Raw genomic sequence first — 12,330 nt, 5'->3', positions numbered from 1 at the left:
TGCACAAGGGCGGTCTTTCTCCATATCTTTGCCAACACTTGTTATTTCTTGTGTTTTGGATTCTAGCCTTTCTGACAGTTATAAGATGATATCTCATTGTGGTTTGGATTTGCATTTCCATGATGATTAGTGATGTTAAGTACCTTTTAATGTGTCTGTTGGCTATCTGTAGGTCTTCTTTGGGGAAAAAAATGTCTATTTAGGTCCTCTGCCTAGTTTTTAATTGGATTATTTGTTTTCTCATGTTGTGTTGCATAAGTATTTATATATTTTGGATATTAGCCCCTTATCCAATATGTCATTTGTGAGTATCTTCTCCCATGCAGTAGGTTACCCTTTCATGTTGTTGATGGTTTCCCTCACTGTGCAAAACCTTTTTATTTTGCTGTCATACCAGTAGTTTATTTTTGCTTTTGTTTCCCTTGCCTGAGGAGACATATGTAGAAAAGTGTTGCTAGGGTCCATGTCAAAGAGATTACTGCCTAATTTTCTTTTAGGAGTTTTTTATGCTTTCATGTCTCACATTTAGGTCTTTAATTCACTTTGAGTTTATTTTTGTGTATGATGTGAGAAAATGGTCCAGTTTCATTCTTTAGCATGTAGCTGTCTAATTTCCCAACATCATTTATTGAAGAGATTGTCTTTTCCACATTGTATGTTTTTGCCTCCCTTGTCATAGATTAATTGACCATATACGCATGGGTTTATTTCTGGGCACTCTATTTTGTTCTATGTTGTATTATTTTTGAGCCAGTACCATACTGTTTTGATTACTACAGCTTTGTAGTATATCTTGAAATCTGGGATTATGATATCTCCAGCTCTGTTCTTCTTCCTCAAGATTGCTTTGGCTATTTGGGAGTCTATAGTTCATACAAATTTTAATATTATTTGTTCTAGTTCTGTAAAAATTCTGTTGGTATTTTGATAGGGATTGCACTCAACTTGTAGATTGCTTTAGGTAGTATGGACATTTTAATGATATTAATTCTTCTAATACATAATCATGTATATCTCTCCATTTTTTGGTGCCATCTTCAGTTTTTTCATCAAGATTTTATAGTTGTCAAAGGTCTTTCACCTCCTTGGTTAGGTTTATTCCTAGATTTGGGGAGGCTGTTAGGTGCAATTTTAAATGGGATTGTTTTCTTAATTTCTCTTTCTGCTACTTTGTTATTAGTATATCACTGTGGTTTTGATTTGCATTTTCCCAATTATTAGTGATGAGCATCTTTTCCTATAACTGTTGACCATCTGTAGATCTTCTTGGAAAATTATCTAATCAGATCTTCTTCCCATTTTTAAATTAGATTGTTTGGTTGTTTGCTATTGAGTTTTACATTTTCTTTATAAACTTTGGATATTGATCCTTTAATGGACATATGATTTGCAAATATTTTCTTTCATTAGGTAAGTTGACTTCTCATTTTGTTGATGGTTTCCTTTGCTATACAAAATCTTTTTAGTTTTATGTAGTCCCACTTGTTTATTTTTGCTCTAGTTGCTTTTGCTTTTGTTGAAAAATCCAGAAAGCATCACCAAGATCCATGTCCAAGAGTTTACTGCCTAAGTTTTCTGCTAGGAGTTTTAGGATTTCAGGTCTTACGTTCAGATCTTTAATTTATTTTGAGGTGATGTTTGTGTGTGGTGTAAGATGGTGGTCAAGTTTCATTCTTTTGCATGTAGCTTTCCAGTTTTCCCAGCACTATTTGTTGAAGAGACTGTTCTTTCCCCATGGTATATTCTTGCTTCTTTTGTTGTAAGTTAATTGGCCATATGTGCCTGGATTTATTCCTGAGCTCTCTATTGTATCCATGAATCTGTTTCTGTTTTTATGCCAATATTGAACTATTTTAATTATTATAGGCTTTGTAAACATAGCTTGAAATCACAAAGCATGATACTTTCAACTTTGTTCTTCTTTCTCAAGATTGCTTTGGCTATTATGCATCTCTTGTGCTTCCAAACAAATTTGAAGATTTTTTGTTCTATTTATGTGAAAAATGCTATTGGAATTTTGATAGGTATTGCATTGAATCTGTAGATTGCCTTCAGTTGTATGGACATTTTAACAGTATTAAATCTTCCAACCTATGAGCATGGAATATCTTTTTCTTTTTTTCTTTACAAATTTTTATTTATATTCTAGTTAGTTAACATACAGTGCAATATTGGTTTCAGGAATAGAATTCAGTAATTCATCACTTACATTCAACACCCCGTGCTCATCACAACAAGTGTCCTCCTCAACACCCTTCACCCATCTAGCTTATCCCATACCCACCTCCCTCCATCAACCCTCAGTTTGTTCTGTATCTTTAAGAGTCTCTTATGGTTTGTTTCTCTCTCTTTTCTTTTTTCCCCCTCCCATATATTCATATTTTGTGTTTCTTAAATTCCACAAATGAGTGAAATCATAGGGTATTTGTCTTTCTGTTTGACTTATTTCACTTAGCAAAATGCACTCAAGCTCCATCACATCATTGCAAATGACAAGATTTCATACTTCTTGATGGCTGAGTAATATTCCATTGTATATATACACCACATCTTCTTTATCCATTCATCAGTTGATGGACATTGGTGCTCTCTCCATAGTCTGGAATAAGAAGAAAATCTTGTCATTTGCAACGACTTTGATGTTGTCCGTATTTTCAAATAACCAGTTTTGGGTTTTGTGGATTTTCTCATTCTTCTATTCCCTATTTTATTTATTTCCACTCTAATATTCACTATTCTTTTTTCCCTCCTGCTTTTGGTCTAGTTTGTGATTCTTCTGGTTTCTTAAAATGTAAGTTTAAATTATTTAAGATCTTTCTTCCTTTTGAATGTAGGCATTTGCCATTCTAAATTCCCTTCTGAGAATTGCTTTCACTGCATCCCATATGTTTTGGTATGATATGTTTTTTCTTTCATTGATCCCATAGTATTTCCAATTTACCCTGTGATTTCTTCTTTGACCCATTAGTTATTGAGGAGTGTATTGTTTAATTTCTACATGTTTCTGAATTTTGCAAATTTCCTTCTGTTATTGATTTCAAATTTTATTCCATTGTGACAAGAGAACGTACTTCGTTTGACTTAAATGTTTCTGAATTTATTGATACTTGTTTTGTGGCCTAACATTGTTAAACTTGGAGAATATCCCACATGTACTTGTATTATTGGGTAGAGTGTTCTATAGATGTCTAGTAATTCTAGTTGATTTCTAGTATTGTACAAGTCTTATGCTTCCTTGCTGATCTTCTGCCTAGTTTTTCTGTCCACTATTGAAAGTGAGGTGTTGAAGTCTCCAGTTACAATTGTTGAACTATCTGTCTCTCCCTTTAGTTCCATCAGGTTTTTCTGCATGCATTTTGGGGCTTTGTTGTTAGGCATATATACATATATATACATATATATACATATATATATATGTATATATATATTTCTTTGTTTCTAATGTTTATTTTTGAGAGACAGAGCTTGAGTGGGGGAGGGGCAGAGAGAGAGAGACAGACACAGAATCTGAAGCAGGCTCCAGGCTCTGAGCTGTCAGCACAGAGTCTGACATGGGGCTCGAGCCCACGAACCATGAGATCATGACCTGAGCCAAAGTTGGACGCTTAACTGACTGAGCCCCCCAGGCAACCCTAGTTCTTGAGTTCTTTCTCTGGTCTTTCCTGAGTGTATGCACACCTGTGAGCAGGTGAGGAGCTTCTAGATTCCCTGGGATATGTCAGAACTTTTCAAAGCCCTACTTCCCCAAAACATCTCATTCCTCAGCCTTTTCTCCCAAGTTTTTTTTTAGTAAGTTTACTGTTGTGCCAACTGTTATCCATTACCTCAGGTATCAATAACTAAAAATTTTCCTATAAATATTTTCAACAAATATCCCCCCTGCCCTCTCATGTCAGCTTTAGCGCTGACACAATTTGATTTAGGTGAGAAAAGACAAGCCTTTTGAGTGGGTTTTTCAGAGAGCCCACACAGATTAACAAATGATAATTATTTGAAAATTAGGTCTTTTTGCAATCCTCTGGTACCACTACTAGTATTCTTACTGGGAGTGCTAGCAGTTATTTTCAAGTTTACCACTGAGCTGAGAAGCAGGGTATGGGACTAAGGCAACCTAAAATGCCCTGAAAATCACCATTCTTATCAATAGTTAATGTTAAAATATATATATAAGTACAGCTCAATTGCCATAGGCTTTTGGTTAATTTCCAGATTCTGAAAAGTTTGATTCTGACAGTTCTTTTCAGATTTTTAGTTGTTTTTATGGAAGAGCTGACTTTTAGAGTTCCTTATTCCACCACTTTCACTGTCATAATCATCTACTGATAGTTTTAATATCTATACCAATTTCAGTAAAATGTATTGAAGTTTATGGAAAACATATTCATTTGAAAGTATACTTGGATTATTTATGCTTCTGTTAGGAGAATACTGATAGACATTAAGAAGATTTAAGGAATATTTTGGTACCTAATAGATTAACAATTTTTAATGAAGTCTAACAGTGTTGTACCTTCATACCCCTACCTTTAAATTTATGTTCACGTAATTTCTTTCAATTACCATATGAGATTATTTGGCTCAATGCCCATTGCTAAAGCACACAAGAAGACAAACATTGCTTTTTCTCATTTATGATTTTATTCATGAATTTATTTATCAGTTATTTATTAAGCACTTAGTCCATCAGGCATAGCTAAAGGTGCAGAATATTGGAAGGTAACATATGCTGAATGATGACATGATTTTAGTTTATCAACAGATGACTTAAGAAGCAATTGGACTTAATAGTATTGCCAGGAAAAGGTGCATTGCCTTACCTTATGACCTATAAGGATTCCTTGGAAGATCTTACTCTTTTAACTATCAAATATACAGAACCTTGCTGTCAGTACCAAAAGCTACTCTGTCTAGTGAAAGGACAGATATCATATTCGCTGGGATGTACAGTCATTCCCAGGCTGTCCCAATAGTGGACCCACTTACCCACATTGTTTGTAACTTAAAACTCTATGCTCATTCTGGATTCCTCTCCCTACTTCCATCTTTAAATCCCAACTGGGGATAAGAATCCTGAATTTCATCCCTAGACTTTCTTCTCAGACATTAACCTTTACTCCATTTTCCAGAATGACTCATCACTCAGAATCTGGTCTTTGAATCTTTGGGATTCATGGGAGCTGTTCTAAAATCAAAGATGTAGTAATTGAGAGCAGTGGGTTCTAGAGTAAGACAACCCAGTGCCAGTATTAACTCCACTATGTACTGCTGTGTAACTTTGGACAGCTACTTAACTTACCCTTATAGGAGGTTGAGAAAACTGTAAAATGAATATAACAAAGTACCTACACTAGAGATGTGAGAATTAAATAGAAAAATGAATACAAATCACTGAACACAGTGCATGGCACATAATAAGTATTCCATTTATATTGGTTATTTTTATTATTCTTGTTATCATTGCTTCATTGTGGCTCTTGGCCTTGCCCTTCTGGCTTTTTTTTTATTACCTTCAAGAAATTGGTGTAAATTGTAATAAAATCAAGGCAGTATAGAAGTGATGTCACCAAGATGTTGACATAGGTGGTTCCTGACTTCACTTCCCCTTGAAAGAACAACTACTAACATCTATTTTTAAAAAAGACAACACTGAGAGAATCCTAGAACATGGGGGTGAGGCTGAAGCACTCCCCTGCACCTCAGACCAAGACAAACTTCATTAGAAGGGAAGAGAAGTGGTTACACATTAACCACATTGCCCCCTCCCTAAGACAGCACAACCCCAAGTGGATAGGTCTCCCTGAGCCTCAGGTTCCTCCAGTGGATGAAGAGAACCCAGGGGGAGACAACCAATCTCCCCCAGCCTTGTGGGTCACTTTATAGGAGCTCTCCTCTAGTCTTGAATCACAAGTATTGCAAGGGATTCTTTGGGGCCCAGGCACTGGGAATCTTACTGTAATGATGAAGGAGTAAGGGAATTACAAGAACCAGCACATAGAACTTGGGAGACTGAGTTCATACCTGCAGTGCCCAAGTTGTAATCCTAACCAGCAGTTTTGCTCATTTGCAGAACTAAGTTGGGGGTGCACTCTGACCAGGGAACCTGGCAGGGTCCAGATTTGCCTGATTTGGATCCTCAAATGAGGAGTTTTGCCAGGCCTAGAGATTGGTTTGCTTTTACCCAGGCAGGGTGCTGAGTCACAGCCTCACTTTCTGTGGGGAATGCCTTCATCCCCATCTGATCAGAAAGGCTGTTGACAACTCCTGAAAGCTGTGTAGCCCAGTGGCACTCGAGCCAAGAAGTAGACAGGCAGAGCTGATCACCTGCAGAGCAATGCCAGTACCAGGCATGGAGGCTTCCTGTGTTGTGCACAGGTAGGCATATTAATTGAAAGGAAAGGCTAAGGGTAGTACCTGGCCTCTCTCAACTAGAGTCTGTTTGGGAAATTGAGAGGAGCCTGGATCATCCACTCCCATTCCCACCTGTCTCAGCAAGGGGGCTGAGATATAACCCCACCCCTTGTGGAGAAAGTTCTCCAGCCCCATCTGACCAGAGGGCCAGCAACAACTTGAAGCTGTGCAGCCTAGCACCGTTTGAGCAGAGAGAAGAGAAGACAGAGACAATAGTTTGCAGGGTAAATCCAGTAGCCCTGTTTGGCCGGGGAGCTTGGGGAGCTTAGGTTGACTTAAGACAACAAAGAAATGTACTAGTTTTAGAGCTACTCCCCCTACTGTGCCTGTTCAGGAAATCTAATTCATAGACCTGCTCATCACTAAATATAGCATTCAGCCTGTCCTACCAAGGAAGCTAACCAGAGCACACAGAAGTTGCCTAGTACATTCAATAGCCCTCTGTACAGTGGCACTTGAACAGGGAACATACCCTGAAACTTCTATCATCTGTGGAGCAAAACCAGTGGCCTTACATAACCAGGGAATTCAGTGCACACTCAGGCTTGATTTGGGCCCCCAAAAGAGTTGTATAAGCCCTGAGCCCTGGTCTGCTGCTCTGCCAGGTCAGGGAAGCGAATTCATAAACCCATCTACCACTGAATACAATGCCCAGTCCTGACCATTTAGTAAGCCTGACCAGAAAATTCAGACAACTGCAGAGCCTATTCTACACCCCTTGATTGGGTAGGAAACCAAGCCAATGGTCCCATTCAGCTGTTCTTAGCCAGTGGCACAGACCCTCTTGCTTGTCCTCAGAGCCCAGACAGTGGCTTTACCCCCAACTAGGCCATAATAGGAGGCCCCACTTGCTCAAAAACATCATCAGCAGATACACCCAAATTTAGTTGACTGGTGAAAAACTGTTTTTGCCAAAGCAAACCTGTACAGTCTGGAATAGGAATCCCACTACTCAAAGGCACAGGTACCAAAGAAACGAATCAAGGATCATGAAAAATCAGGTAAATATAACACCATCAAAGGAAACTAATAAAGTTCTAATAACTGATCCTAAAGAAATGGAGATCTATGAATGGTCAAAGAATTTGGAATAATCTCTTTAAGGAAGTTTAGTGAACTAAAAGAAAACCTAAACAAACAAAATTAGGAAAACAGCACATGAACAAAATGAGAAATTTGAGAAAGAAATAGCAACCATCAAAAAATCCAAACAGAAAGCTTAGAGTTGAAAATACAGTAACTGAACTGAAGAATTCAATAGAGAGTTCAAAAGTAGACTCAATCATGTAGGAGAAAGAATCAGCAACCTGGAGGATAGGACATTGGAAATTATCCAGTCAGAGGAGCAAAAAGAAAAAAGAATGAATAAGTGAAGAAAGACTGCATTCACTTTCTCAGGGAAGACTTCCATACTCCTGAGTCCAAAATTAGCTTCTTTGTTATAAATTCTCATGGAGCAATGCTTTTTTTCCCCAAAATATTTTATCTCATTGGTAATTATATACTAATTTTTATCAACATTTGATTCATTTCTGTTTCCTGCATTATATCTCAAGTTACATGAGGTCAGTGACAATGATTTCCTTATAGATACTGGCACAGTACCTAGGACAAGAATGAATGATGGAGTGAAGCATTCACTTTCGTTTAAATGATTAATATGAACTCTATACTCAAGTCAGTCTATTTTACTCACCACAGTCTCCCTTATTTTGCTTGTCATTCTGTATATATCTTTTAACCTTACTAAGTCTAACTCTTTATAAGGTAAGATTTTTAAGTGGTACAAATTACATGTATTCAGGTAGTTACAGATATATAGATAGATATTTATATTCATTTTCTCATAGTATAATATAAATAAGTATCCAATACAAATAGGCATTGAATGAATGAATGGAAAGAAAAGTCATTGATCATAATGATTGTAGTGCCTAGGAACAGATGAAGTTGCATGAAGAACTGGGAGGACCAAGTAGATTTTCCATGGGAGAAGGAGGATATGCCCCTGACCTGAAAGATAACTGACATAGCCTCATATACTCTTCTTTTTAGTGGAAGGTTTTAGAATTCAGGAAACAAATTAGTACTGATAGAGATTAATTTCAGTTTATCTTGTGAGCTTGAATCATCACTTTGCCTTGTAAATATTTACAATTCTTCTATTAGCTATGCATTCCCCTGACATTTACACTTTATTCATAAGCAGCCTCTGTTTTGACCTATAATTGCTAATAAAGATGGATAAGAGCACCACAGATTGAGGTTGCCATAGATCACTATGGAAATGACACACTTTCCTGCTTCTTGTGAACATAACATTTGCTTCATGTTGGTCTACTCTGAGAACTCACCTCTTCAGAGATGGAGGATGATTTCCAGAATGTTCCATGTGAAATTGAATGCAATAGAAAAATCAAGTCCCTGCTGCCCTGTGAACCAGGATATTTGGTACCTCATCAACGAGGATAAATTCAGCACTTTCATGAAGCACAGAAACCCAGGTGCTAATGTATAAAACTAGCTCGCTCTGATTTTGTGGTATTCTGAGGGGCTAAGGAAGGGCTAGATCTTTGTCTGATTTCTCATCTAGTAGGCCAGCACTTTGCTAGGCTCTTGTCCCCAAAACACTAGAAGAACCAGGTGGCTTCCTTTTTGGGCATATTAATCTATTCTTAAAATAATTTTGAGAAATTGTCCTTTCAACATTTTAAACTTGTTACTTAATCTTGTAACTTAATCTTGTTACAAAAATGCACACATCAGTGTAAATAAAAACTAACATTTAAGCTGCATATGAGATTTTGAATACTCAAGACTCACATTCTCTATATTACATAACTGGCTCTATTTTCTCAGAGTTTTCCCTTTTTTATCCCCTAACTACATTTTACCTGAAGGTCTTATAGCCATAAAAAAAATGCACCGTGTCCCAATCTGAAACTATGGTCTTTCTTTGGTGAGCTGTCCCTCTCTTTACTGGGTCAGTGAATGACTCCCCGTTCATCTAGGTGACAAAACCCTTGAGAAATGGTCCTGAAGAAGCTGAGAATGTAATTAAAGAGACACAGACATATACCACAGGCAAAATCATTTTGTTGACCAAAGCATTTTTGAATTTGGTAAATATTAGCTAGAACTAATAAAAGTGCAGTGGAAGACAAGACATAATGCCTGACCTCAGGGAATTCATGGAATGTGAGAGGGAGAAAACAAGGGTGAATTTCACAACCTGTGAGGGTTTTATGCTCTGATTGAACAACATCGGACCTACAAAGGGCCTCGGGGAAGGCCCTCAGGCCTCTCTCAAATTTACCTAAATGGCTCCTTGTAATCATTTTGGGTATGATGTTTAGGTTTCTTTCTCTTTCTCTCTCTCTCTCTCTCTCTCTCAATTAGATTCTAATTTTTGGCTTATGTGTTCCTTAAAGTAATTTTGAGAAATTGTCCCTTCAACATTTTTAACTTGGTATCTAAATTTTTTGTAAGATAAAACAGATGCAAAGGTGTAATTTTCAGCATATTACAGACATTAACATGTTAAAATAAAATAGTTGTTAACACTCTTTTAAATGTATTCACTAGAATTTAAATGTCACAGAATGTAAACACACAGTCACCCATATGCACATACACACATGCACACACTCTCACACATGCACTTGGAAGCGTGCACACGCGTGCGCACACACACACAAACACACACACACACACACACACACACACACATATTCCTTGGAGAGTCTCCTTGTATTCATACCCCAGCTAACTTTGAAGAATGCCATTCTATAGGCCTTTTTCTCTGATGCCTTATGTATTTTTTTGTGATGCCCAGTAACTGTGTCCCAAAACTTGGCTAAACACTTTACATGTATCACCTCATTCAAACCTAACAACCCTCTGAGGTCAGTACTGTTATCTGCATTTTACTTATGAATAAAATGAGGTTAAGAGAAAGGGTTTGAATCCAGGTCTTTCTGACTTCATACCCTACATTCTTAACTGCTACGTTATACTTAAAATGCACTGCAACAGAGGGATTTTAGTGTTAAAATCAATACTACCTGCTTCGCTTTTCTCCATAGTACTTGCCAATATCTACTAGGCTGTATAGTTTATTTAGCTATTTTTAGGCCTCCCTACTCCCCCAGCCCAGAATATAGGCTTCAAGAATGTAGGGATTTCATCTTTTTTCACTGCACTTTTCTCAGTGCCTAAAACAGTGCTCAATAAATATTTGTTGAATAATGAACTAGACTTGTTGTTATGAAGTCATTAAGAATCTAAGAGAGTCTAGACATACTACATGCTACATGCTCTGATCAGCCTTCCTGGCTTCATTATAATTGGGTAACAGTATGTGTAGATCAACAATCTACTGGATTTGGAGTGAAGGATTTTTATGTGTCAGTCAGTACCAAAAAAAGAAGGATCTAATTACACACCTGAAGTGCTTGCTGAGCAGCAGTAGAATGGTGAACTATATTTACCTCATTCAAGTTACCAAAGAGAACACAATCAGGTAGCTTTGTTTTAGGGCTATGATAGGGATGCATCTTGAGCCACCACAGTGTACTATTCAGGGCTGGGAGTCTGGGTACATAAGGGCATCCTTGGAAATCTGTGGCTAGAACCTCAATGAAATCTCCCAGAGCTGAAGAGCCTTATTATAGTGTTTTGAAGTGTATTACTTTGTATAGTTTTCTTAGTGGTTGAATATATATATACATATATATATATATATATATATATATATATATATATACAACTCATCACATTCTACTGATAGCAATGTTTTCCAATTTGAGTGAAGTGCAGAAACTTTTCATTTAGGTTTCCATATCCTCCTCACTTTTAAATATCATTGTCTTGAGTATCAGATAGTGTTATAATTTTTGTGCCAATTGTCATATATAATTTAGAAAATTTCTGGAGATAGTATATTGTATTTACCTATATTTCTGCCTTTCCATTGCTCTTTCTTACTTCCTAATGATGCAAGATTTCTTCCTTTATTATTTCTTTTGTAATATGTCCTTTAGCCATTCTTTTTTTTTTTTTTTTAATTTTTTTTTTCCAACGTTTTTTTAAATTTATTTTTGGGACAGAGAGAGACAGAGCATGAACGGGGGAGGGACAGAGAGAGAGGGAGACACAGAATCGGAAACAGGCTCCAGGCTCTGAGCCATCAGCCCAGAGCCCGACGCGGGGCTCGAACTCACGGACCGCGAGATCGTGACCTGGCTGAAGTCGGACGCTTAACCGACTGCGCCACCCAGGCGCCCCATCCTTTAGCCATTCTTGAAGAATAAATCTGGCTAAGTGACAAATTCTTTTAGTTTTCCTTCATGTGAGAATGTCTTTATTTCCCCTTAATTCCTGAGGTATAGTTTCATCAAATACAGAATTTGCAGTTTACAGTAATTTTCTTTCAGCACTTGAAAAACAGTGTATCACTTCTTCTGGCCTCTGTTATTTCAGATGAGAAATCTGTTGTCTTTTGAATTGGCGTCCCCCTATAGGTAATGTGTTGTTTCTTTCTGGCTGCTTTCAAGATATTTTCTTTGTCTTTAGTTTTCAGAAGTGTAATTACGATGTGTCTGGGCATGGATTTCTTTGAATTCATCCTATTTCTAATTCACTTAGCTGCTCGATCTGTGGATTTATATGTTTTGTTGTATTTGGGAAATTTTCAGTCATTATTTCTTTGAATATTCTTTCAGTCCCATTATCTTTCTCTTCTTCTAGGACACCAATGTTACAAATGTTGGATCTTTTGTTATGGTCTCACAGGTTCCTGAGGCCCTGCTTGTTTGTTTTTGGTTTATTTTCTCTCTGTTGTCCAGATTGGGTAAATTCTATGGATCTGTCCTCAACTTCACTGATTCTACCCTCTGTAAGCTGCACTCTGCTATTGAACTC

The 12,330-nt window shown here is 37.2% G+C and overlaps 1 protein-coding gene across 4 annotated transcripts in view; it reads right to left on the bottom strand.

Annotated features, from left to right (window-relative positions):
• Nucleotides 1–12,330, bottom strand: part of DNAJC5B (DnaJ heat shock protein family (Hsp40) member C5 beta) — an 84,040-nt gene that overhangs the window by 39,806 nt on the left and 31,904 nt on the right. Inside the window, exon 1 of one of the 4 annotated variants that reach the window (XM_043602200.1) lies at nt 2,507–2,603. The exons of the other annotated variants lie outside the window; for them this stretch is intronic. Coding sequence (XP_043458135.1) covers nt 2,507–2,550 — 44 coding nt within the window. The 5' untranslated portion in view covers nt 2,551–2,603. Of the gene's footprint in view, nt 1–2,506; nt 2,604–12,330 lie in introns of those variants that run through there. 4 annotated transcript variants of the gene reach the window in all.

Source organism: Prionailurus bengalensis, chromosome F2, assembly GCF_016509475.1.
Source record: "Prionailurus bengalensis isolate Pbe53 chromosome F2, Fcat_Pben_1.1_paternal_pri, whole genome shotgun sequence".
In the NCBI taxonomy this organism is placed as follows: Eukaryota; Metazoa; Chordata; class Mammalia; order Carnivora; family Felidae; genus Prionailurus; species Prionailurus bengalensis.
This window is presented reverse-complemented; position numbering and strand designations above follow the sequence as displayed.